Source organism: Podarcis gaigeae (genome assembly GCF_964106915.1).
Source record: "Podarcis gaigeae genome assembly, chromosome: 16".
NCBI classification, from domain to species: domain Eukaryota; kingdom Metazoa; phylum Chordata; class Lepidosauria; order Squamata; family Lacertidae; genus Podarcis; species Podarcis gaigeae.
The window spans coordinates 2,600,058-2,627,716 of NC_139693.1; the positions used below are offsets into that span (position 1 = coordinate 2,600,058).

At 48.5% G+C, this 27,659-nt stretch overlaps 1 protein-coding gene and 1 long non-coding RNA gene across 3 annotated transcripts; both read left to right on the top strand.

Annotated features, from left to right (window-relative positions):
• Positions 1-2,735: 2,735 nt before the first annotated feature.
• On the top strand, positions 2,736-22,546 carry LINGO4 (leucine rich repeat and Ig domain containing 4). Of its 2 annotated transcripts, none has more exons than XM_083715777.1 (4): positions 2,736-2,825; positions 4,387-4,556; positions 16,797-16,904; positions 19,766-22,546. In XM_083715777.1, the coding sequence occupies exon 4, from the start codon at positions 19,779-19,781 to the stop codon at positions 21,561-21,563; it is 1,785 nt and encodes a 594-aa protein (XP_083571903.1). In that variant the 5' UTR covers positions 2,736-2,825; positions 4,387-4,556; positions 16,797-16,904; positions 19,766-19,778; the 3' UTR covers positions 21,564-22,546. The 2 variants fall into 2 exon arrangements, with proteins under 2 accessions (XP_083571903.1, XP_083571904.1); XM_083715778.1 differs by having other exon boundaries at positions 4,387-4,482.
• Positions 5,957-26,208, top strand: LOC310833587. Its single transcript, XR_014558821.1, has 2 exons — positions 5,957-6,212; positions 22,844-26,208. It is a non-coding gene; the product is annotated as an uncharacterized lncRNA (long non-coding RNA).
• The last annotated feature ends 1,451 nt before the right edge of the window (positions 26,209-27,659 follow it).

Here is a 27,659-nt window from a genome sequence, read left to right on the forward strand (position 1 = left end):
CTCCTGAGCTCAGCGCTGAGAGGGGCACATCACCTAGGTCTCAGGTTTGGGTCCTGAAGTCTCAGCAAGTGGGGTGTACCTGGCCTGGCAACCATAATGGGGAAACATCTCTTGGGCTTTCCAGAGGGGCACCAACTTGAATAAAATAAAATGTGGCAGGGAGGGACCAGGTAAGCCCTGCCACGCATCACTTACATGGCGCGCACACACACATCATTTGAATGGCCATGCACTCCACGCCTCAGAATTGGTGACCACACACGTAGGTGATTTTGTCTACCTGGGTTCCACCGTAACCAGCAACCTCTCCATCGATGCTGAGCTGTACAAGTGTATAGTGGTACCTCGGGTTAACTGTTCTTAACCTGAAGCACCACTTTAGCCAATGGGGCCTCCTGCTGCCACTGCGCTGCCAGAGCACGATTTCTGTTCTCATCCTGTAACCTGAAGCGTATGTAACCTGAGGTACCACTGTATTGGCAAGGCAGCTACAGCAATGGCTCGTCTCTCCGAAAGGGTCTGGTAGAATGTGATGCTTAGCGGCCAATACCAAGGTGAAGTTCTAGCAGGCTTGCATGTTGAGCACACTGCTTTGTGGTTGTGAGACATGGGGAACTTGAACCCTCCAGGAACAACACATCAACAGCTGCCACATGCACTGTGTCAGGAAGATTTTGGGCAGGGCAGAGTCTGAAAGAAAGATGCTCTCTGCTAAGCTCACATCCCCAGCACGTTCGCACTGCTGTCTCGGTGTCTGTGGGAATGTTCAGGGATGCAGGAGAGGATATATTGTTTGATTATAGCCTTTCCAACTTGCATGAACAAGTTCACAATTTAGCAGAGTAACATTCCCCCTTTTAAACTCACAGCGGATGCGTTTGCTCAGGCTCGCTAAAGCCTCTATAATAACTGTTCTGGTATTTTCCCCTTATTCCCTCATAAAAGATAAGACACGACACAGTCTTTTATAAAAGTATATAAAGAGTTTACAGTGGTACCTCAGGTTAAGTACTTAATTTATTCCGGAGGTCCGTTCTTAACCTAAAACTGTTCTTAACCTGAAGCACCACTTTAGCCACTGCACGATTTCTGTTCTGTTCTTAACCTGAAGCACTATTTCTGGGTTAGCGGAGTCTGTAACCTGAAGCATACGTAACCTGAAGCGTATGTAACCCGAGGTACCACTGTACTCACATTCTGTTCACAATCGGATCCCAGAAGGCAGACTTATCTTAGAAAAGCAACATACACCTGGAAACTATCCCATAAGGAGAGGAGTCCCTTTGTCCTGTCTTGGCTAGAGGCCAAGAGAGCATCTCTGGCTAAGCAGATGTTGCTTCTTCGATGCATGTAGTCAAAGAGAGAGAGACCCTGCCCTGTGCTTTTGTTGTTACCTGCACAGGTGAGGCCACGCCCACCTCTAGTCCCATGCAGAGGAAGTCTGTCCCAGCCTAGAAGGAAACAAGAAGTTTACCTGCTGGCTGGACAAACATTCCTCCCCATGTGTAAACAGGTTCACTCTAGGAATGTTGTACTTGACAGCTCTTGGGTTTCACATCCCACAATGTCTACACTGGCTTGGCCATGTGCGCAGAATGGAAGACGGCAGAATCCCCAAGGATTAATTGAATTAATCCAGAATGTGGCAGCTAGACTGGTGACTGGGAGTGGCCACCGGGACCACATAACACTGGTCCTGAGAGAGCTGCATTGGCTCCCAGTACACAATTCAAAGTGTTGGTGCTGACCTTGAAAGCCCTAAACAGCCTCAGTCCAGTATACCTGAAGGAGCATCTCCACCTCCATTGTTCTGCCTGGACACTGAGATCCACGCCGAGGGCCTTCTGGCGGTTCCCTCATTGCGAAAACTGAGGTTACAGGGAACCAGACAGAGGGCCTTCTCGGTGGTGGCACCCGCCCTGTGGAACACCCTCCCTTCAGATGTCAAGGAAAGAAGCAGCTATCTTCTCTTTAAAAGACATCTGAAGGCAGCCCTGTTTAGGGAAGTTTTTATTATTTAATGCTGTATTGTTTTTAACACTCAATTGGAAGCCGCCCAGAGTGGCTGGGGAAACTCAGCCAGATGGGCGGGGTATAAAGAATAAATTTATTATTATTATTATTATTATTATTATTATTATTATTATTAAGGATGTGCTCTACTGGGAGCTGGCTTCAGGCACCAGACTGGTTGTCGGACCAAATCTGTGCTACAAAGACTTCGGCAACATCAACCCAACCATGTGGGAATCCCCTGCAAATGACCGACCTCAGTGCCCATAGCAGTGACCACAGGAGGAATGACCGCTGGGAGGAGGGCAGAGAGAAGAAACACCATGGGGCACCTGCAGCAGCGAACAGGTGCCAGACGCCTTCACCTGCCCCAGCTGCAACAAAACATCTCCCTCCCGTATTGTTCTCTACAGCCACAGCAGGCGCTGTAACTCTCCAACAGTCTGACTTCGCCCCCAAAGGCACCGTTCTCCGTTGTCTCCCGAGACAGATGGGTGCCAGCAATTAACTCTCTTTCGCTTCGCCTCTTTTGTCAGGCCACCTTGTCTTGGAACGATGGTGACTTTGGCTGTTTCGACGACGCCGCCGTCTGCGCTGAGTTGTTCAGCACAGAGAAGAAACTCTGGGATGGAACATTCCCTTGGCAAAATGACATCCACGTGGCTGGCGGAGGGAGGGGGGGAGAGAGAGAGGGAGGTGGCGAAGCGGGGGGGGGGGGCGGGAGAGAGAGACAGGCAGGGGAAGAGACACACATGAGACATCATTGGGCAGAGAGAAGGTTCCTTGTTGTGTCTCCCCGAAGCACGTTCCAGGTAAGCCGCCCGGCTCGCTCCCTTGGAGAGTCCGGAGCAGATTTTAAAAAGGGGGGGGGGGTATCGGCAAGCGGCTCGATCCTTTTTGCCACGGGAGAAAGCTGGTTGCGTGCTTTTTGGACCTTTCGGAAAGCTCAAGGAGGGAGGAAGAGGGTGAGAGAGGTTTGCAAAACCATTCACCTGGTTTGCGCATCTCCTTTGCGCGAAGAGCGCTCTCACGATCCTGTCCTGGGATTCCCGGTTTGGAACCGGTTTTGGGGGGGAGGATTTGGGACAGAAGGTGACCTGGGCGTAAGAGCCCTTCTGGATCCATCTGGTCCGGAGTCATGGTTTCTCAGATGCCCCGTGGGAGGAGCGCAACAGCAGGACTCTTGTCTCCACCGGCGAGTCCTTGCTGCCTCCGTCCGTGGCGAGGGAAGGAAGGAATCGTGGCCAATACCTGCTGCTGCTGCTGCTGCTGCCAGTCCAAGTCGAGCATCTTGGGCTGGATGGACCAATGGTCTGCTCCAGTATAAAGGCAGGGTTGCTGAATTCAGAATGAAAGCATGTCATGATTCCTGCACTTCAGGGGGCTGGGCTAGATGATCCTGGAGGTCTCTTCCAGCTCTAGGTTTCTATGTGCTGCGGAAATCCCAGGCTTACTTGCCGGCAACATCCGTGCGCGTGAGGTTGGGAATGGGGGTGCTTTGAAACAAACCAGCTCTGCTCCACCGTGTCCCAAACTTGAAAGGTCCCTGCCCGCGAAGAGCTTCCAATCAGGAAGTCAACACAGCAGGGACTCCAGAGGAAAGAGAGAAATTTGAGCGGGGGTTGGGGGGGGGGAGAACATCTGCATTTATTTACACACACTCCGTATTTCAGTTACAACTCACTTTTGCTTTTTGCTGCCTTTCATACCTCCTCATTTACAGCTTTGAAAGAATCTATGTTGCAGATATAAAGATTAGCTGGGTTTATTTTTTTTGGAAAATTAGGAGGCGGGATGCTTTGGGTTGTACCCAGTGCCGGTCCTACTCAGAGTAGACTTGTTGAAGTTAAATGGGCGCGGCTCACCTCGATTTCTGAATTTCGCTGGGTCTGCTGCTCTGAGCGGAATTTAGAAGGGATAATTATTTTCATTAGAATCACGATTGTGGCTCCTGATCCCTGCAGCTGTTGGCTTACAGCTGAGATCCACTAAATCTCTTTCGGTGCAGCTGTGGCTCTTGCCCATTGGGGCTGGCAAAGGGGACCCAAAACGGTAGGCGGAGCCAAAGCCAACAAGAGGCGGAGCCAAATGATTTTAGCTTTGTCCCCATCCTTCTGCAAGGGGCAACACTGGGACTAAGGAAAAAGAGGATGTTAACTGGCAGGGAGGGGCACCCCTTGGACTGGATGTGAGTAAGGGGGCTGGCTATGGGGGGCTAGTGAGTCTGTACCCCGTTTGCCCCCATGAACCAGACTCCATTGCCGGAATATGGACCCCCAGACCCGCACGTCTGAAGGGATTTTCCAGCCCGAAAGCATCACAGTTCTCTTCCGTTTCCCCAGTTGTTCATTCATTCATTTTTATTTTTAAAAGGCGGACAGCGAATATGATGCTGCCGGCTCCGTCTGCCAAGATCCAGGTGGCTCCCAGTCTTCGTGGGAAGCTTTTCGCGACATTTGGGAGAAGGGGGTGAGTTTGCGCTTCAGCTGCAAATGCTAACCGGCTTTTTTTTTAAAGCGCGGAGAGATCCACAGCAGACAATGGTAAGTTAACTCCGACTTCAACACCCCACGCCCCTCTCCCTGCAGAAACACGCGCGCGCGCAAAAACCCCCGCGCAAACTCCCGCGTACTTAAATGGATGTTTCCTGCCAGATCTGAAAATTAAACGATGACTTGGGAACGGAGGCTTGCACACATTTGGGAAATACATCCGCCCCCTCTTCGGAATAGGCTGAGCTTAGCGGGTGGGATGAGGTGTTACATGCGTAATGAGTAGCAAAAGCAGCTTGGGGGAGGAGGATCTGGAAGGGGAAAGCTCTGCGGGGAGGGAGGCTTGACCCGCCGCCGCCCACCGCTTCTCAGTCTCAAATCGCTGAGCGTTGGCAGGCCAGCCATTGGGGTCTCCTGCGCCCAGACTCAAGAAGCCATGGCTACTCGTGCGAGAGAGACTCCATCCTTCTTGAGAGGCAGTGTGGTGTAGTGGTTAGAGCCCTGGGAATCTTGGGAGTCTTGGGTTCAAATCCCCATTGGCCACAGGAGGCACATTGGGGGGTGGGACAGAGATGGATCTCTCAGCCTAATCTATCTCACAAAGTTGAGGATAAAATAAGGAAGACCCATGTAATCAGTAAATATATATCTCCGTCTAGGGGTCAGCAAACTTTTTCAGAAGGGGGCCGCTCCACTGTCCCTCACATCTTGTGGGGGGCCGGACTATATGGGGGGATGAACGAATTCCTATGCCCCACAAATAACCCAGAGATGTATTTTAAATAAAAGGACACATTCTACTCATGTGAAAACATGCTGATTCCCGGACCGTCCGTGGGCCAGATTTAGAAGGCAATTGGGCCAGATCCAGCCCCCGGGCCTTAGTTTGCCTACCCAACTCTGTGGCGATGTTTTTCAGCCTCAGATCCTCATGTCCTTTTGGACTATTTGCTGTTTATTTATTGCTCCAAGGAGTTCAAAGTGGTTCTGCACCTCCTCAGTTAATCCCCACAACAACCTTGTGAGGTAGCTTAGGCCAGGAGACTGGCCCAAGGTCACCCAGCGAACTTCATAGCTGAGTGGGGATTCGAAGTCTCCCAGGTCTTAGTGCGACACTCTAACCACTACACCACCGCTGCCTCTCTACACTGGTATACTCCAGCCTTCTCTGACCTCCAGATAATAATAATAATAATAATAATAATAATAATAATAATAATAATTTATTATTTATACCCCGCCCATCTGGCTGGGCCTCCCCAGCCACTCTGGGCGGCTTCCATAAAAACCAAAAATACAATAAAATATCACACGTTAAAAACTTCCCTGAACAGGGCTGCCTTAAGATGTCTTCTGAATGTCAGGTAGTTGTTTATCGCTTTGACATCTGCTGGAAGGGCGTTCCACAGGGCGGGTGCCACTACCGAGAGGCCCTCTGCCTGGTTCCCTGTAACTTGGCTTCTCGCAGTGAGGGAACTGCCAGAAGGCCCTCAGCGCTGGACCTTAGTGTCCGGGCAGAATGATGGGGGTGGAGACGCTCCTTCAGGTCTACTGGGCCGAGGCCATTTAGGGCTTTAAAGGTCAGCACCAACACTTTGAATTGTGCTCGGAAACGTACTGGGAGCCAATGTAGGTTTTTCAAGACCGGTGTTATGTGGTCTCGGCGGCTGCCCCCAGTCACCAGTCTAGCTGCCGCATTCTGGATTAGTTGTAGTTTCTGGGTCACCTTCAAGGGTAGCTCCACGTAGAGCGCATTGCAGTAGTCCAAGCGGGAGATAACCAGAGCATGCACCACTCTGGCAAGGCAGTCCGCAGGCAGATAGGGTCTCAGCCTACGTACCAGATGGAGCTGGTAAACAGCCGCCCTGGACGCAGATTTGACCTGCGCCTCCATGGACAGCTGTGAGTCCAAAATGACTCCCAGGCTGCGCACCTGGTCCTTCAGGGGCACAGTTACCCCATTCAGGACCAGGGAATCCTCCACACCTGCCCGCCTCCTGTCCCCCCAAAACAGTACTTCTGCACTACAACTCCCAGCAGCCCCAGCTGCCAGGCATGGCCCAAAGGTCACCGGTGATGGGAGTTGTAGTTCAGGAAGACTCCAGGGTCATCATGACAAACCCCTGCTACTGGTCTGCTATGGACAATGGGCACCACCGAATGAGGGGGGTTTCTTAAATGAAAACACTCACAGCCAAAGGGAACCGGTGAAGAATTAGCTCTGAGAAGCTGGGCTTCAGCTCAGCACAGTTGAAAATTCTTTTTCCTCCATGAGGTCTAGAACCCTGCAAGCTGTTGCCCAACTCGAGACAGCTTTAAAATCCCCTTTTTCCTCAATGAGAACCCAAACATTCCAGATTCTGTTTCGGAAAGGAGACCAAGGAATTTGGAAGCCCCAAATCTGGAGAGAGCTTCAGATGAGGAGAATTTAAGAAGCCATCCTATTTGCTTGGTGGGTTCAATGCAGATCTGTGCATCTCTCCTCAGTCCCGTTTAAGTCTCGCACCTTTTGCAGGCTCTCTCTGCTTTGCTGGTAGAGGGTCGGGGCCTCGGCCAAAGCGGGGCCATCAGGAGATTGGTTTTGGCAGAAAGCATTTCATATTTCCCCCGCACGAAGCTCCAGACACCTTGTTCCTTCGGTCTCTGGCCTGTATGTGATCGCATTAGCCTGATTAAGTTTCTCCGCTAGGCTGAGGACACATCCTGGCAGCTATTCTCTGCTGTCAGAGAGAGGTTATTTCCCCCGCCTCCTGCCATTCAGGGAACGAGGCCCTTCCCACAACCGCTTTGCCTCTCTTGCCTCCGTTCAAAGCATGGCGCTGTTGTTGTTGTTTAGTCATTTAGTCATGTCCGACACTTCATGACCCCCTGGACCAGAGCATACCAGGCACTCCTGTCTTCCACTCCCTCCCGCAGTTTGGTCAAACTCATGCTGGTAGCTTCAAGAACACTGTCCCACCATCTCGTTCTCTGTCGTCCCCTTCTCCTTGTGCCCTCCATCTTTCCCAACATCAGGGTCTTTTCCAGGGAGTCTTCTCATAAGGTGGCCAAAGTCTTGGAGCCTCAGCTTCAGGATCTGTCCTTCCAGTGAGCACTCAGGGCTGATTTCCTTCAGAATGGAGAGGTTTGATCTTCTTGCAGTCCATGGGACTCTCCAGAGTCTCCTCCAGCACCAGAATTCAAAAGCATCCATTCTTCGGCGATCAGCCTTCTTTATGGTCCAGCTCTCACTTCCATACATCACTACTGGGAAAACCAGAGCTTGAACTATACGGACCTTTGTTGGCAAGGTGATGTCTCTGCTTTTTAAGATGCTGTCTAGGTTAGTCATTGCTAGCATGGCACTAATACATATAAAAACGTGGGAGCTGCAACAAAATGTTGCGGCACAAAGTGCTTCTGTTCAAGATGTTCCTCCCCCCATCCCCCTGCAGGCCTGGTTTCCCCTTTCCCCCTGCAAAAAAAATATGAATGTCTTAGATTGTCTTAGACTGAGTCAGGCCACTGCTCCAACTATCTCAGTACTGTCAACACTGACTGGCAGCAGCCCTCCAGGGTTTCAGGCGAGGAGTCCCTCCCAGCGTTTACCTAGAGATGCCACCAAGAACTGAACCTGGAACCTTCTGCATGCAAAGCAGACGCTCTCTCCCTGAGCTCCTGGCAGGAGAAGATTCAAGGACAATCAAAGAAACATTTAAACTTAGGTCTGTGTGTGTGTGTGTAATTATTTGCAGAATATGGATAGATATTCACAGTGCTTTTTTTCTTTAAAAAATGTTTAAGTGTACTCTCATTTTCACTCAAGAAAACCACAATTTTATAGTTCACATTGGAGGGAAATGAATATAGTAAATGGGCAAAAGTACAAAGATTCACAAAATGTTTAGGGGTATGTGTGTCCCTAAACAGAGAGCTGGACCATAAAGAAGGCTGGTGGCCGAAGAATGGATGCTTTTGAATTCTGGTGCTGGAGGAGACTCTTGAGAGTCCCACGGACTGCAAGAAGATCAAACCTCTCCATTCTGAAGGAAACCAGCCCTGAGTGCTCACTGGAAGGACAGATCCTGAAGCTGAGGCTCCAAGACTTTGGCCACCTCATGAGAAGAGAAGACTCCCTGGAAAAGAGCCTGATGTTGGGAAAGATGGAGGGCACAAGGAGAAGGGGACGACAGAGGACGAGATGGTGGGACAGTGTTCTCGAAGCTACCAGCATGAGGGAGGCAGTGGAAGACAGGAGGGCCTGGCGAAGCAGACACGACTAAAAGACTAAACAGCAACAACGTGTGTCCCGTCCTCCAAAAAAAAGCACTGGATATTCAAAAGCATTGGCTATTCTCCTAGAGTTCTCCATGACATATTGTCGTGAGCAGGGATTTTCAACTCTGACAAATACAAAAGGTCAGAAAAGACAAAGGCTTCTTTGTGTTGAAGAGGAGATGAGAGTTTCTCTCTCAAATTAGACCTCATGCAAATGAGATTACCCGGCCAAAGCAAGCTCACACCTCTCATTGAGCTTGCAATACATGCTGAAGAGGCTCATTTATAACTACGTTTTGCAAATGATTCATGCTTTTATGTAGCTGTGCTGTTTTATACTTTCTGCATGTCCCATGATCATATTATTAAGTTGTTGTGTTCTGCGCTTTAAATCAAGTCATGTTGGGAGTTGTTTCTTTTTGTTTTCCAATGTGTTTCTTATCAATAATAATAATAATAATAATAATAATCAGTTTGGCACCAGCAAACTTTTGTTCTGAAAGAGAAAAGAAGTTGCACAGCCACTGCTGCAAAGTGCCGTTTTTGCAAATCTAATGAAACGAAATGTTTGGGAGATTCGGGACAGCCAAAATGAAGTACTGGGGGGACAGTTAAACCAGAGGTCAGCAAACTTTTTCAGCAGGGGGCCGGTCCACTGTCCATTAGACCTTGTGGGGGGGGCCAGACTATATTTTGGAAAAGTATAAACCAGAGATGCATTTTAAATAAAAGCACACATTCTACTCCTATAAAAACACCAGGCAGGCCCCACAAATAACCCAGAGATGCATTTTAAATAAAAGTTTCATTCTACTTCTGTAAAAACACCAGGCAGGCCCCACAAATAACCCAAAGATGCATTTTGAATAAAAGCACACATTTGACTCATGTAAAAACACCAGGCAGGCCCCACAAATAACCCAGAGATGCATTTTAAATAAAAGCACATATTCTACTCATGTAAAAACATGCTGATTTTGGGGCTGTCCACGGGCCTGATTAAGAAGGTGATTGGGCCGGATCCGGGCCCCAGGCCTTAGTGTGCCTAAAGGTAAAGGGACCCCTGACCATTAGGTCCAGTCACGGACAACTCTGGGGTTGCAACGCTCATCTCGCTTTATTGGCCGAGGGAGCCGGCGTCCAGCTTCCGGGTCATGTGGCCAGCAGGACTAAGCCGCTTCTGACGATCCAGAGCAGCGCACGGAAACGCCGTTTACCTTTTTACCTTCCCGCCGGAGCAGTACCTATTTATCTACTTGCACTTTGATGTGCTTCCGAACTGCTAGGTTGGCAGGAGCAGGGACCGAGCAACGGGAGCTCAGCCTGTCGTGGGTATTCGAACAGCCGACCTTCTGATCGGCAAGTCCTAGGCTCTGTGGTTTAACCCACAGCGCCACCCGCGTCCCTTTAGTTTGCCTACCCTTGAGTTAAACCATGGGGTTCACTACCAAAACTGATGGTCAGCGGCCTGAACGACCTTAGAAATGGTTAGAGAAATTTTTGGAGTGGTTGACTGTCCGTGGCTGCTAATCATCAGCGCTGTCTCCTGCCTTCAGGATCAGAGGCAAGAAGACACTGGATACCAATTGCTCAGAAACCCAACCCAAGTGGGGAGCGGAGCCCGGTCAACTCAGCTCCTGCGTTGGGTGGTTTCCTCAGCCATCTGTTTGGCCACTGGGAGAGTCGGACACCGTCCTAGATGGGTCGCCTTAGGCCTGATCCAGCAGAGCTTTTCCTACATTTTCAGCGGAGACAAGGAGAGGGGCTGGAAGCGGCTCATCTGGGGCTGACATGTGCCTGTGGGGTTCAGGATCTGCCCCAGAGGTTTCTCATTCTTTCCTAAAAACTTGAGAATAACCTGCTGTTCTCCCAGGGGCCCAACCAAACTCTCAAGAGCAGCTCTCCTCTCCTGCAGTTTTCCAGCAACCGGGATGCAGAAGCTGTGGAGCTAGAGCACAGCCATCATGAATGGTAGTCATATTATTATTATTATTCATTATTTTTTACTAACAACCAAAACCCAACAGTGAACCCCCCCCCCAGGCGGCTGATACACTGAGTATACCTAATCAATAATAAAATATTCAAATCGACCGTATGTACAATTCCATATACATTAACACTCCTCACTCCACAAGGATTATTTAACTTTTAACATTTTAATTGCCCCAAATTGTTCAACCCTACCCAAATAATTCAACATCTTCTCAAGCCAGTCCTCCTCTTTCTCACTGACCTTAAACCCTTTCATTCTGTGTATCTTCCCAGTTAGATATTCTAAAATTATAATATTATTCAGTTTTTTCCTCTATTGGTTCACCCCTCCATTGGGGTTCTTCAGCATTTTTCCAGTTACTCGCTATAACCTGTCTGGCTGCAATTACCATCAGTTTTACCCATTTACATTCCTCTTTTGTTTTTATCTCAGTGCTACTCAGACTAATAAGAACCATTAATTTAGATATTTCTACCTTCCTACCCACAATTTCCGATATTTCTATACCAATCGGTTTCCAAAATTCATTAACTAACGGACAATCCCACCACATATGAATGGTAGTCATGAATAGCCCTTTCCTTCTCCATGAATTTGTCCTTTAAAGCCATCCGGCTTGTTGGTCATCGCTGCATCTTGTGGGAAGGAGTTCCACAGTCTTTAACTCTGCGCTGCATGCCGAAACCCATGTTTTATTTTAATTTTAAATTTATTTTAATTCAGTAAAGCTTTTATTCTTTAAAACCCTGCATTATTAATTTACGCTGCTTGTCAGTTTCCCCCGCCACCTGTCCTGACTCTTCCAACATTCAGCTTCCTGAGATGCCTGCGAGTTCTGGCCTTTCCTGCCCCCTGCCCCCCCCCCCCCGGAGAAAGACAAAGGTTTCACTTTATTTGTAGCCTTATTAGACTCTACCGATTGGTGGGCTCTGCGTTGCTCCCGGACGGGAGGAAGGAAGTCAAATGACACTGAGGGTTGGTTCAGAGAAAGAGTTCTTTATTTCTGCTCTCCGGAGCAGCAGAAAGGCACTTGCGTAGTCAGTCCACGGCAAGTCCAAAGAAATGAGAAATTCCATGCAGTATATATATCCTCCAGGCACCCTCTCCCCCCTTCCCCAGGAATCCAGGCACGTCAGCTTGTACACGCAGGTTGACATCACAGATGTTCCTGCTCCAGTACTCTTAACCATAAAAGGATTTTCCTTCCTGTACTTCTGACCATAAAAGGGTATTCCTGTTCCTATACTCTTATCTTGGAGCAAGAGGTCACCAACTCCAAGAACACACTCAGGCGCTGTTTCCAGACTAGGTCTGCGCATCAGAGTGTGGTAAGATAAGACCCAGACATGTCATCCCTGCTCCACTGGAACAGCCAAGGCTATCTATTGCCGTCATGGACTGATAAAGGAGAGAGCTTTGTTTATACAGTTGTGTTCTTGTTATGCATTTTGCTCAACAGCTCAAGTTAATGCATTTTAGAAATTCTCCCTTTGAGAAAGAAGAAAAGGGGGGTTTGGGGTCCCGTTTCAAACTGGCTACACAGAAACCCATTCCTTCATATTCATTCATTCATTCATTCGTCTCTATACATTTCCACCCCAATTTTAGATTTTTTTTTTTACAGACATACAAATCGAATAACTTCCCAATAAACACACATATACGTATATATACAGAGAGAGAAAGAGGCCTTTCCTTCACCCCTTTGAGGTTTCTTATAATGCTAATTTTTAACACTGCATTTCCTACTGTCAGGGGTTCAGGAGGAGAGACACAGGAGGGGGAGCAAATGGAGAGTGAGGAGGAGGAGTACGAGGGGGGCGCAGGCAGTGACAGTGGCCAGAGTTATTCCACAAGCCTCTCTAGCGAATCGGAGGACTCACAGAAGGGAGCGCCGGTGGCCAGAGCGAAGGGGGGTCCAGGGGGGAAGCCCCAGGAGGAAGGGGCCAGCGGGGAGTCCCTGAGCAGCAGCTGGAGATCAGGACCAGCGTCTCCACCAGAGCGCAGTGGGGAGGGGGAGTCCCAGGAGTCGGGACCAGTGTCCTCACCACCAGAGGGAGGAGAGGAGTCAGGTTTGGCAACACCCACATCAGGAAGCGGGGAAACGGTCAGAAGGAAAGTCACCGGCTGGGCGCGCGCGCCAAGTTCAAATGTACAGGAGCGCGGCACAGCGGGGAGCCCGGGAAGGGAGCCAGGTCCCAAAGCCCTCCGGAGGGAGGGGCAAGACTCAGGAGGCTCAGCGTCAGAGGAGTCCAGGAAGGAGGGAACCCCAGAGGGCAGAAGGACCCAGCGCAGGAAAGAGCAGCGCAAGAGGTGGAGCCGGGCTAGAATCTTAAACTGGTGTGGGTGGAGCAGTGAGTCAGAGGGGACTTAGCCGGTCTAGCGTCAAGACGTGGGTCTGCGCGCCCAGAGCTTGGAAATGGAAACTAAACTTTAATAAAGACTTTTGTATATAACATCCACTGGGCGTTGGTCCTCTGTGAGCTGGGACCTAGCGGCAGTCCTGACACCTACGTTAATCCATTTATTAGTTACTTCCCTGATTTTTACCTTAATCCTACTAATGAAATTAATTGTGTACATTTTTTTAAAAAAATATAACTTTATTGAATTATACAAATTTCCAGATAAATTTCTGCAAAAACACAAATATTCACATATTTGCCAAACATAAACTGGGAAAGAGGATAGAAAATAAGAAAAAAAAATGGGGGGAAAGAAGAAGAAAGAGAGAAAATGCTGTTTTCCATAAACAGTAATTCCAGAATTACACTTACATACATTATAAAATAAAAATCTTAATTAAAATATCTTAAAAGACTTCCATCGCCTAAACCACACTTCTTTTGTTATTTACCGTAATTCTCCTTTACCTCTGCTCTTCACTTCCATCACTTTAGATCCCTTAGGATCTTCCAAAATTTGTGGAATACTGTATCTGAATAAAAAAAAATGTACGCAGTACAAAAATACTACAAAAATACTGTGTACAATTTTTTTATTCCGATACAGTATCCCACAAATTTACACCAATTGCCTTGAACTGACTCAAACGTTATAGCCATAGGCTGAAGAAAACGGGAGATGATTTCACCTTCCGCCATCCTCTGGTCTCAGATGGGAAGGACAGGATTTTGAGCAGCCTTGCAGGAAGTGCCGTCACCCGTCCCAAAATGCCTGCGTCCTTTTCCAAACCCACCTCGGCCAGCACCTTATGCCTCTCTCTCTCTCTCTCTCTCGGCCTTTTTTGCTTATAAATCATCTTTGATCCCTCCCTTTTAATGCATCTTCTGGAGTCGTGCCAAGGGGACACTTAGAATAAATTGAGTTCTGGTTCCCTGGCAGAGACGGCGAGGCTGTGTTGTGCTCCGGCCAGTCAGGGACGTGGAAGGCCTTCCAGAGCGAGGAAGGGATGGCTGCAAGATCCTCTGCTGATCCCATCAACACTAGAGATTCACCGTGTTTTTCGCTCTATAGGACGCACTTTTCCCCCACCAAAAATTAAGGGGAAATGTGTGTGCATCTTATGGAGCGAATGCAGGCTCCTTGGCTTCAGCGATAGCAACGCGAAGCCTCCGAAGCGCAGAGGGAGTGCTCCCTCCACGCTCCGGAGGCTTCGCGTTGCTTTCGCTGAAGCCTGGAGAACGAGAGGGGTTGGTGCGCACCGACCCCTCTCACTCTCCAGGCTTCAGCGAAAGCAACGCGAAGCCTTTGGAGCGCAGCGCGAGTTCCCGCTGCGCTCCGCAGGCTTCGGGTTCCTTTTGCTGAAGCCGGGAGAGCAAGACAAGAAACACAATGGGCAGAGACAAACAGTATGTGCATCGCAATTAGTGTGTCAAGCTAAGTAACCTGGGAGAGCAGAGTTCGAATCTTCACTCAGCCCTGAAGCTCGCTAGGCTCCCAAGATGCTGTGGTTACTATTATTATTATTATTATTTATTAAATTTGTTAGTTGCTTTATCTTTCCCAAGGCAACCCAAAGCAACAAACAAAGACACACACACACACACACACACACACACACACATCCCGCACACATAGATACATTGAAAGCGGGGAGGGGGAGTGTGTTAAAAACATCCCACCCACGTCTAAAAGCCCACAGATAGTTATTACAGAGGAATGTTTTTGCCTGGTGCACGAAGATATGCAAGGAAGGTGCCAGCTGAGGCTCTCTGGGGAGAGAATCACACAAATGGGGAGCCACCACAGAAAAGGTCCTGTTCTCGTGTTGCCACCCTCTGAAATTCTCTTGGAAGAGGCACATGAAAAAGGGACTTTGATGATGATTTCAGGGTCCGGGTAAAGTTCATATGGAGAGAGGCCGTCCTTGAGGTGTTGCAGTCCTCGGCCGTTTAAGGCTCCAAAACCAGCACTTTCAATTGGGCCCGGAAACTAATTGGCAGCCGGTGCGGTCAGACCAGGATGGTCCACTGAGCAACCTGGCCATTGAATTCTGCACCAGCTGAAGTTTCCGTCAGTCAGTTTTATTGCACATTGCCAAAGGCTGCCGCAATGTACACAAAATCATTCAACAATTAAAAGAAAATATACTGGATTGATCAAAAAAAACCTAAAACATTTCTATTATCAAGACATTCCCTACTCTAAACAGAGCTATAAAAGTACCTTAATATACAAATTAAGACATTAAAGAATAACACTTATAACCTAAAATTATCACATGGCCACTATTATATTTTTTTAAAAAAATGTTAATACAGTGTGCACTTATATTCGGAGTATGGTGATAAAGAATATAGCTTGATGTGGATAGGGTCAAATAAATTCATCTCCTTTACAGCTACCTTGGCTATATAATTTGCTCTGATTTTCCCAGCGGCAGTTGCACAGAGTGCTACACGCCAGGTCACATACTCATCTGTGTCTGCGAAGAGATATAAAATCATGTCAGAGGGGTTCTGGCCAGGGGAGCTTGTCATTATAGGTGCTAAAAAATCATTCTCTTGCTTCAATATATATATATATATATATATATCCCATCTCCTTCATTTTTGCAATATTTCTAATATTATTCCTCACAGAGCTTCTTGCAAACCTACAAACATCGTCTGGTCATCACAAATACTTTTCAAATAATCAGTAAATTTACTCCAGTCCTCGGTAAACTTCTGGTCCCACTGGTTTTGGATCCTTCCCGTTAGTTTGTCAAGTTCCGCATATTCCATTAATTTCATCCTCCATTCTTCCATTGTTGGTAATTCTTCTTGCTTCCATTTTTGGGCCAATAGCATTCTTGCTGCTGTTATTGCATATAAAAAGAGCTTACATTCCTTTCTATTTATATCACTCCCACATTGCCCAGTAAAAATGCTTCTGGTTTCTTTATAAATGTATATGTCAACATTTTTTTCAATTCATTATATATCATCTCCCAGAAGCATTTCACCTTTTTACATTCCCACCACATGTGATAAAATGTTCCCTCTTTTTCCTTACATTTCCAACATTTGTTACTTACTTTATACATTTTTGCTAACTTTACTGGTGTAATGTACCATCTATACATCATTTTCATCACATTTTCTTTTAGCGCATTACATGCAGTAAATTTTAAACCTTCTTTCCATAATTCTTGCTTCATTATATAACGGACAGTGCAAAATATAATGCACATTGTCTTCTACTTCAGGAAATCCCCTAATGCAAACACGTTTGTTCGTTGGCGTGCCTCTGGCTGAAGTTTCTGAACTGTCTCCAGAGGCAGCTAAACGCGAGTTCAAGTGTCACAGCGAGAAATAGGGGGAAGGATCTTATCCCCATCAATTTTCTCCACATCTGTAGCGGCACAAGTTCCTCACCGCCAGCTTCAAAGATTTGTTGTCTTTTTCGAAAGGCACAGGGGAATTTGCAACTGCGGGCCGTGGCTAATTTCGGCCTCAACGGGTTACGCGGGTCCTTTGAGCTAAATGCCACGTTTAATGAGGATCTAACTATATGAAACGATGATTCACCTCAAATTAGGTTCCGCCTGCAGTACAGCACTTTTTCTGTTTGTGTTTTTTTGTTTCCAAAAGGGGCAGGCGCAGATAAAAAGCGTATAAACGGAAATCGGGTGCGTTTGGAGGAACTTAAGAAAAGAGTTGGGCGCCTTTTGAGGACGGTTCTTCTTCGCACAACTATACGTAAGTAAAATCGCATAGATTCTTTATAAAAAGAAATTGCAAAGTGGGCATGAGTCTGGTTTAGGGGAGGGGGGAGGGGAGAGAAAGAAATTCTATGCAGTTTGCATTTTAACACAAACCTTCCTTCGTACTTCGTTCCCGAGATAATCCGAGAAACCGATATCCTTTGAAACTCACACCAGAGCAGTTCTTCAGCGAAAATAGGTGTGCATCAATACACATTTTAAGGGTTAGTGTGCATTAAAATGCATACACACACACACACACACACACACACACACACACACACACACTGTGGTACCTCTACTTACGAACATGATCCGTTTCGGGGTACCGTCCGCACCCTGAAAAGTCCGTAAGTAAAGCACCGCTACTGTGCGTGTGCGAAGTGCGACAGAGCACTTCTACACATGTGTGAAGCTTGCAGATTGTTTCTGTGCATGCACAAAGTGCAAAGATCGCTTCTGCGCATGCGGCGAAACCCGGAAGTATACCCTTCCGGGTTTGCCGCGTTCGCAACCTGAAAATCCGCAACATGAAGCGAACGCAACCAGAGGTATGACTGTATATAGTTAAGTGTTTGGGGGTCCGTTTGGATGAAGCCCTGGTTCCCCTTCTAAACCTGTGATCCGATGTGCGTCAGGTAGGATGTGTAAGGGGAAGCCAGATGAAGTAGTTCCTTTGACAACATAGCGGCTTTCTCTGGCTAGTTAAGGGATCCGGCTTCTGGGATAGCCTCTTGCTGTCATGGCTTCGGGGACAGCTGTTGAAGCAGCGCTCTGTCTCCCTGTTCTGGCTTTGGGCTTAGCCGCGCAGCCTGCATTCGCTCCATAAGACTCACACGCATATTCCCTTACTTTTTAGAAGGGGAAAAGTGCGTCCTATAGAGCGAAAAATACAGTAAATAAGGAGGCCAGATACAGGATGAAGGAAGACTTTTATTTGGTTGTTTATATTGTTGTATGTTATGCTTATTGTATGTTATGTTCACGTTTAATGAGGGTGGATTTCTGTATTGGGGGGTGGGGGTTTTATGTTATGTTGTAAATAACATTTCCAAAAAAACAACAACAACAAATGGGTGGGCTCTTCTGTTTGTGGGTTTCCCTAGTTGGTCACTGTGAGAACAGGATGGTGGACTAGATGGGCCACTGTGTAAGTTTGAAGTTGTTCGTTTTAAGCACACAAACTGACTTGGAAATGTGGTGAATGGAGGTGAAGACAGGGGGAAATTGAGAAGTCCGTCCCTGATCTGCAGGGTGGTGGAGAAGGGAAGGCAAATCCTCCCTCTGCCAGCCGAGAGGACGAAGACCCTTGCCCCTGTTTTCCTCCAAGGACTCCAGGCACCAAACCATTTCATTTATTTTCCTAAGCACTTGAAAGTACTTAACATTTGCTCTCTTCTCATATAGAAGATTGTATCCCGACAGAATATGCAGAATTAGATGGTCCATCTGAAAAAATAAAGAATAAATCAAAACAGGAATTTGTTTCAAAATGGGAGGTTTTCAAAGAATATTTGAAATATAAATATTGTAGTTTAAACGGTTGCAGCATTCGAGGAACTTCAGTAGTAGTTGAAAGGCAGATATAAGAATTAAGATATATTACGGAAAAGTTTAATGATGATAAAGTGTGTACTGGCAATGTTATATGAAATTGACGGGAGGTTGGGTCTTTAGTGTGAAGACCAAGTTATGTGTTATCGTTTGTTAAGAACATTATGGGTCTATGGTTATTCCTGTGTGAAATTTGGTATGTGTGTTTTCTCTTTTTGCTTTTCTTGCAATTAAAAAAAAAGAGGGGGGGAAGAGAAAGTACTTAACATTTGCATTTTGCTCTTTGTGCAAAGCTCCGGGAGGGGCGCAAGGCAGCGGTCTTTCTTTCCCCTGTCCTGGTCTAGTTTTCACAGCAACCTTGCCAGGAAAGTTAGGCTGAGAGACTAAAGTCGCCCAGGGAGAGTTTTGAGGCCAAGAGGGGATTTGAAATCAAATCTGCCTAGTCTTATGTCTGACTTTGCAAGCATGGCACCACCAACGGCTCTCCAAGAGGGAGTTTTTGGATCTAGTCATCTAGTCCAGCCCCCTCCAATGCAGGAAAATCCCCCCCCCCTCTCTCTCTCTCTCTCTCTCTCTCTCACACACACACACACACACACAACTCCCCCACTCTTTTTCTCTGTGTCACACATAACACAGAGCCTCTCTCACATGCTCTCCCTGTTTCACACAAACACCTCAAATTATTATTATTATTATTATTATTATTATTATTATTATTATTATTACAGTGGTACCTCAGGTTACATACACTTCAGGTTACAGGCTCCGCTAACCCAGAAATAATGCTTCAGGTTAAGAACTTTGCTTCAGGATGAGAACAGAAATCGTGCTCCGGCAGCGCGGCAGACTCCATTACCTAAAGTGGTGCTTCAGGTTAAGAACAGTTTCAGGTTAAGAACGGACCTCCGGAATGAATTAAGTACTTAACCCGAGGTACCACTGTATTATTATACCTCACCCATCTGGCTGGGTTGCCAACAGCTATATAACTACATAATATTACATTAAATTTCTTTTTAAAAAATCTTCCCAATACAGGGCTGCCTGCAGATGTCTTCTAAAAATTGTGTAGTTCTTTATTTCCTTAACATGTGAGAGGAGGGTGTGCCACAGGGCGGGCGCCACCACCAAGAAGGCCCTCTGCCTGGTTCCCTGTAACCTCACTTCTCGCAATGAGGGAACCGCCAGAAGGCCCTCAAAGGCGGACGTGTCTCCACACGATCAGGGAGCTGTGCTTTCTCTCTTTCCAACCCTCTCCCTCTAACCGCAAGGCTCTCTTGCTGTCATTACTATCTTCAGGAAAACACGCAAGATGAAGGCTTTCCCCGGGACAAAATGGCGGCCCCTGGTGCTGCTCCTCGCCGTCATCCCAGCCACCTTCTTGACAGGATCCAGGCACGCCTGCCCTTCACGGTGCAGGTGCTTGTCCCAGGACAAGGTTGTCTTCTGCAACGGCCGCAACCTGACGGCGGTACCGGGCCGGATCCCTCCGGATTCTGAGCTCCTGGACCTAAGCCAGAACGTCCTCCGCACCCTCCAACAAGGCATGTTCTCCCGCTTGCAGGCTCTGAAAGAGCTGGACCTGAGCTACAACGCCCTCTGCAACATCGAGCCGGGCGCTTTCAACAGCCTGAAGAGGCTGATGACCCTCCGTCTGACCGGCAATAAGCTGAAGATGGTCCCCTCTGGCGTCTTCACGGGGCTTCCGAGCCTCGCCGTCCTGGACATCAGCGAGAACGAGATCGTCCTCTTCCAAGACCACAGCTTCAAGGACCTCTCTAGCCTCCGGAAGCTGGAGGCCGGAGACAACCACTTGATCTTCGTCTCGTCCCAGGCCTTCAGTGGCCTCCAGAGCTTGCGGCAACTCACTCTGGAGAAGTGCAACTTGACCGGCGTCCCAACAGAAGCCCTCTCACATCTCCGCCATCTTGTGGAGCTGCGGCTCAAGGTCCTGAGCATCGGCTCTGTCCCCGACCACTCCTTCCAAAAACTGCATCGTCTCAAGGTCCTTGAGATCCACCAGTGGCCTTCTCTGACGGCGCTGAGGCCTCACAGCCTGGCGGGCCTGAACCTCACCGCCTTGTCCATCACCCGGTGCAGCCTCCGCGATGTGCCTTACAAAGCCATCCAGCACTTGGTCCACCTCCGGTTCCTCGACCTCTCGCACAACCCAATATCTGTCCTCCGTGGGAAGAAGCTGGCCGAGCTCTCCCGCCTTCAGGAGTTCCACCTCACGGGCGGGCGATTGGCCACTGTCCAGGCCCACGCCTTCCACGGCCTCGTCCACTTCCGCGTCCTCAACCTCTCGGGCAACGGCTTGCGGACTCTCGAGGAGGGCGCCTTCCACTCGGTGGGGAACCTAGAGGTCCTACGGCTGGACGGAAACCCCCTGGCTTGCGACTGCCGCCTCCTCTGGATCATTCGCAGGCAGCGGAGGCTGAACTTCGAGGCCCGGCAACCCGTCTGCGCCACCAACTCGACGGGCGAGGGGAAGGTCTTCCGCAAATTCTCCGACATCCTTCCCGGGCACATCACCTGCAGGAAGCCCACCATCGAGAAGGAGAGCCCTCCTCAAAGACTGAACGTGGAAGAGGGCGGCCGGGCGATGCTGACCTGCAAAGGCGACGGCGACCCGCCCCCCACCATCTCCTGGGTGTCTCCCCACAACGTCTCCCTGGACGCCAGCCGCAAAGGCCGGCTTGCGGTCCTTCCCAACGGCACACTGAGGATCCACCATGCCTTCCCTCAAGATGGCGGGGCCTACCTCTGCGTGGCCCGCAATGCCGCTGGGAATGACACCATGTGGGCCCACCTCCGCGTCTTCAGCAACTTCTCCGTCAGGGTCAACGCCAGCGCCCTCAACACCTCGAGCACTTCCCTCCCGTTCCTCCTTGACGTCAGCACCTTGGCGGGGATCCTGGCGATTGGGATCGTGCCCTTCCTCTGCTCGGTGGCCGTCTGCTTCGTCTTCATCTCCCTCTGGAACAAGGGCAGAGGGACCGCCAAGCACCACATCATCAACGCCGTGCCCCGATATTCCCGGGGCTACAAGGCCGTAACAAACAGGCACAAAAGGGTGGCCCAGAAACCCAGATGAGGTACCAGCTCAGCGTCTGAAGGCCGCCATGTTGGTTCTCTTGGAATGCCAGTGCTTTACGAACCAAAGGAAGCCATTTTGATTTTCATAGTTTACACAGAATTTCGCCTGCTTCTTTGGCCCCAGGCAGTGTAAAGTTTGCCAAAGGAAGGTGTAGATTCCCTGCCCCTGCTCCCAGATAATTTTAGAACCAAGATGGATGCTTTTTAGTCAGAGGCAGTGATAATTCTGAATCCCAGTTGCTGGAAACCATAGAAAGGGAGAGTTGGTCTTGGGTTTGAATCCAGGTATCCGGCTGGCCCCTGGGAGAATAGAATTCTGGACTAGATGGGCCAATGGTCTGATCCAGGAGGCTCTTATTATCATATGAGAATTATTATTACTTTTCTTAACCGCCTATGACCATAAGAACCCAGGGTGGTCACGACAATTTGAACTATGATATCAGAAACAAATGACAACAAATTATAATCACGAGGCTAGCGAGAGTCGTAATATTATCTACAGATGTATCAGGTGTCAAAGGTAAGGAGGGTGCGCCTTCCGCATACGACGAAAACTGTCTAGTGAAGGTACCAGGCATGCATCTCTGTGGGGACGGAGCTTCATAGCTGAGGGGCCACCACAGAGAAGACCCTCCCCCAAGCTGCCACCCCTGAACCTCTGAGGGGGGAGTAAGAACGAAGGGGGCCTCCTCTGGCAAGCTGGCACCTAAGAGGCTTTGTAGGGAAGGCAGTGGTCTTTCAGGTATTTGGGGCCTAAGTCATTTAGGGCTTTAATAATAATAATAACTTATTATTTATACCCCGCCCATCTAGCTGGGCTTCCCCAGCCACTCTGGGCGGCTTCCAACAAAATATTAAAAATGCATTAAAATGTCACACATTAAAAACTTCCCTAAACAGGGCTGCCTTCAGATGTCTTCTAAAAGTCTGGTAGTTGTTTTTCTCTTTGACATCTGATGGGAGGGCGTTTCACAGGGTGGGTGCCACGACTGAGAAGGCCCTTTGCCTGGTTCTCTGTAGCTTGGCTTCTCGCAGGGAGGGAATCACCAGAAGGCCCTCGGAGCTGGACCTCAGTGTCCGGGCAGAACGATGGGGGTGGAGACGCTCCTTCAGGTCTACTGGGCCGAGGCCATTTAGGGCTTGAAAGGTCAGCACCAACACTTTGAATTGTGCTCGAAAACGTACTGGGAGCCAATGTAGGTCTTTCAAGACAGGTGTTATGCGGTCTCGGCGGCCGCTCCCAGTCCCCAGTTTAGCTGCCGCATTCTGGATTAGTTGTAGTTTCTGGGTCACCTTCAAAGGTAGCCCCACGTAGAGCGCATGGCAGTAGTCCAAACGGGAGATAACCAGAGCATGCACCACTCTGGCAAGACTGTCTGCGGGCAGGGAGGGTCTCATCCTGCGTACCAGATGGAGCTGGTAGACAGCTGCCCTGGATACAGATTTGACCTGTGCCTCCATGGACAGCTGTGAGTCCAAAATGACTCCCAGGCTGCGCACCTGGTCCTTCAGGGGTACAGTCACCCCATTCAGGACCAGGGAATCTTCCACACCTGCCCGCCTCCTGTCCCCCCAAAACAGTACTTCTGTCTTGTCAGGATTCAACCTCAATCTGTTAGCCACCATCCATCCTCCAACCGCCTCCAGACACTCACACAGGACCTTCACCGCCTTCACTGGTTCTGATTTAGAGGTAGAGCCCTTTAAACACTAAAAGGTCGTGAATTCGGGTTGAGTAATGAGAATACGACACCTCAAAGAGGGAAGTTTAAGCAGCAGGCGGAAATGAAGAATTGGGAGCCCCCCCTCAGGCTCAGAACGGGCTTCCGGTTCTCCCCTAGCTCCTGCACCTTGAACTTTCCCTCACCTGAGAGGAAACACCTGAGGTCGCATGATGTGCCTGACGTCACAGGGTACCCAGTGATTGACAGATGGGCATTCACCTATCACAGTGGCCCCAGTTGCAGAGGCTTGCTCCCTTTTTGACCCAAGCCTCTGGCCAAAAATGGTCCCATTCCCCGTACGTTGCATATTCCAATAAAAAGTAAACGGAGACTATATCTGTCACTAAACCTGATAGCTCAGTGGTTGAGCATCTGCTTTGCATGCATAAGGGCTCTCCCAGGAGGGGGGTGTCCTAGGGCTTTTTATCTGCTGCTACCTCCTGTCAAAGTTGGGGTGCCGGTGTTAGAGGGGGGGTCCCTCAGAGGGCGTTGCCAGGAATCCCAATCAACATTGCAACTGGTTCCATGAAAGCAAATCCACTCCCATTCTTCTCTCATACCTGAATCAGCCACCGCTCACTTCTAATGCCAAACCGAGTGCCTTTCATTTTTTTGAAGTGAAATGGAGCCACCCCAAACAAGGCCACGTTTTCTCCAGGCTCAGATGTCTCCCCAGGGGCGTAAGAGTTATAGGTAAAGGTAAAGGGACCCCTGACCATTAGGTCAAGTCGTGGCCGATTCTGGGGTTGCGGCGCTCATCAAACTTAATTGGCCAAGGGAGCCGGCATACAGCTTCCGGGTCATGTGGCCAGCAGGACTAAGCCACTTCTGGCGAACCAGAGCAGCACACGGAAACGCCGTTTACCTTCCCGTCGGAGTGGTACCTATTTATCTACTTGCACTTTGACATGCTTTCGAACTGCTAGGTTGGCAGGAGCAGGGACCAAGCAACGGGAGCTCACCCCGTGGCGGGGATTTGAACCACCGACCTTCTGATCGGCAAGTCCTAGGCTATGTGGTTTAACCCACAGCGCCACCCACGTCCTGTAAGAGTTATACTAGGTTGCAAATGGACAACAACAAAAAGGGCTCGTCCTCTGTCACTTCCAGGACCTGAGCGCCTGGGTGGGATGAAATTCTGCACTACTATGCATGTTTCCCTAGGAGTAAGCCCCGCCGTGTGCCCAGGGGCTGTTTTTGGAGGTGAACGGTAGTGGCTGAGGGACCGCCGCCTTCATCTCCTGCCTCGCAAGCGTCTAGTTGGCCGCTGAGAGAAGCAAGATGGCGGACTATATGGACTCTTTAGTCACATCCATTGGAAGCCAGCCTATTAGGGGCCAATGGATCAGGGCCCCAACGACTGTGGGCAAAGCGGGTGGAGGGTTGCCATATTTTTCAAAAGTGAAAATGCGGACATCTTGCCTATTTCCACCCGGACACTGCTTTCGACCACAGTATTCCAGGTACGTCCGGGGAATTCTGGACTTATGGCAACCCTAGTGGAAGAGGCTGTTTTCTGCTGGATTCGATTCCATGCCAACAAATTCAGGGTTGCGCGATGAATGCCAGTTTCGCCACGAACATCACCATTTTCTTGCTTTCAGGAAAGTGACGGTGAAATGCCCTGAGGTGATACTTGCTTGACAGAATGGCACCCAAAAATTCAGAATAAGTGCCCGATAGCAGCATCTGACCTCACCGCGAACAAATCGGGGCGAATGCTCTGTAAAAGAGTTGTCCAGAGGCGACCAGAGAGAGCTTTCTGTTCCTCTCTCGTAACACTGGAATCTGAACGTTGAAAGATTTGGGACGGAGAAAAGGAAGGATTTCTTCCCAGAGTGAAGGGTTAAACAGGGGAACTCCCTGCCACAGGAGACTGCCCACAACCTGGGTGGCCTGAAAAGAGGATTGGACAAATTTGCAGATGAGAAGACCATCAATGGCTTCTTTTCTATATATATATATATATATACATTTTTATTGATTTCTTAACATATCAGTTCCAACAGTCATACAACATATCTTCTCATCTTATACAATGTTTTAGACTTCCGTCAACACCTCTGATGATTTTCCGTTCTTTATCACTTATTCTGCATTTCTTGATTTCTATATTGCATTTAATTGTCCTTAACTAATAATTATTTTCATCGTCTTTCTTGTAACATTTCAAGATAATCCGCCTTACACAACGTCTTGCAGTCCTACTAGTGTAATCTGTTCATCACAATTACTTTTCAAATAGTTCATATATTTACTCCAGTCCTCTAAGAATCTCTGATCCCGCAGGTTTCGAATCCTTCGTGCTAATTTATCTAATTCTGCATAGTCTGTCAACTTCATCCTCCATTCTTCTTTTGTCAGTAATTCTTCTTGCGACTATCAGTGGCTTCTAGCCACAACGGATAGGTTTATCAGCTGCCGGAGGCGAGATGTCTTTGAATCCCAGTTGCTGTAGCTCTCAAGGTCCTGTCTGTGGGTTTCTTGTTGAGGGATCATATTTGCCACACGCAGCGCCTTCTGCTCCCTGGAAGTGAGACGGGATGCCATAAATTCACCCCAGGGGACGGCATCAGATTTGGGAGCTGTGCCGAAGAACAGGGTCCACGAGGAAAATGACTTCAGTACAGTACACGACAATGGTGTTGCCTTCAATTCCATAAGCAAGTTTCTTAGGGCACTTCCCTCAGATGAATGTCAGCAGCAAAGCTCTCAGCAGCGCTGGGTTCGAATTCTGACAGCTGAGCTCCCTGCAGTTTCAGGTGAAGAGGAAGAAGAGGCATAATAATAATAATGTTCTCCTTGGGATCTGAACCCTGCCTTGAGATCCCTTCTGCCTACGCTTGGTGCTCAATGATTTCGAATCAGCCTGTACATTTATAAATAAATATGATTCTTCTTTTTTTGCACATGAAACTCTCCGTCTCTGGTGCCTTTTCTCTCTGGACAGAAATGATCCATGCTGGGTTGTTGTAAGAGATAACAAAAAAAACACACAAAAAACACCACTGGTTCCTAAGACTTAAAAATCCCAGAATCCTTTAAATAAGTTCTGGGCAAAGTTGGCAAAGTAGCAAAAGTTTATTGAAAGAAAAACATCATTGCAAGATGGGTGACCAACGCAGCGTTATATCCATAGCTGTCAACCGTCCTTTATTTGGCGGGAAAGTCCCTTATCCCAGTGCCGTGTACCGCTGCTGTCCCTTATTGATGATGTCCCTTAAATTTCCTGGGTTCAAAGGAAGCAGCTCCTCTCCCTCCCTCCCTCCCTGCCGGCCAGGGAGGAGGGAGGCTCCAACTGTGTTGCTTGGCTGCGTTGTTCACCCAATAAGGAGTCTGAGAATGACTGGGGGGTGGAGCTTGCATGCTTTGTGCCAATCAAATCGGCCGCGATGCCTGGGGACTCACCTTTGCTCAGCGCATCCCAGCGGAGAGGTGACGGTGGTTTCCCTTGCTGCATCCCCTTTGCCGGGTTGCTGCGCTGTGGGAACCACCGCTTGAGGCTTCGTTTGGCTGCTGGCTGGGCTTTGTGCCTTTGGCTCGGAGGGGCCAGGGGTTGAACATACCTGTGCCCCTTGGGAAATCCCTTATTTTGGCTGCTGATCCCTTATTTTCAAGGCTGCTGGTCCCTTATTTTCAAATCTGTAAGTTGACAGCTATGGTTATATCCTTTTCCTGAGCTTAAAAGTCCCTCCTCTACACGCCCACCAGGAAGGGGTGTGCAAAGTTTACAGCGTATCGCGTCCGCCTTATTAACATATGACCACCCCACTTCCCCTGTTAATCGTTGTGCAAATATGGTCAAAGCCCCCTTCTATTTGACGTAAACAATATACCGCAATTTGTCCCAGTTATGTGCGTTAACCACATATACAGGCACAAGCTAGTTTCTCATCTGACAAAGCTAAAAGGCAAACCACAATTTGCCTACCAAATGATCCAGTCCCAGGTGCAAGAGGTCTCCATGTCTGGGTCTCTGACCACAAGCCACACATCTTACAAGCACTGTAACCACGAGTTCTGCTAAATGTGTATATCTGTCACCTTGAAACTGTTTGTGGTCAGCTATCAGATATATATGTTCTCAGCTTGTGGTCACCTATCAGTTATACATTCTCAGCATTTGCAACCCTTATTAGATTCTACCTTGGTTCTCAAACTTAATCCGTTCCGGAAGTCCGTTCCAAAACCAAAGCGTTCCCAAACCAAGGTGTTATTTCCCATAGAAAGTAATGCAAAACAGATTAATCCGTTCCCAACCTTTAAAAACAACCCCCAAAACAGCAATTTAACATGAATTTTACTATCTAACGAGAGCACTGATCCATAAAATGAAAGCAATAATCAATGTACTGTACAGTGGTAAC

What these genes read in the sequence shown, in the direction of transcription:
- LINGO4 (XM_083715777.1), top strand. Translation starts at nt 19,779, where the DNA reads ATGAAGGCTTTCCCCGGGACAAAATGGCGGCCCCTGGTGCTGCTCCTC.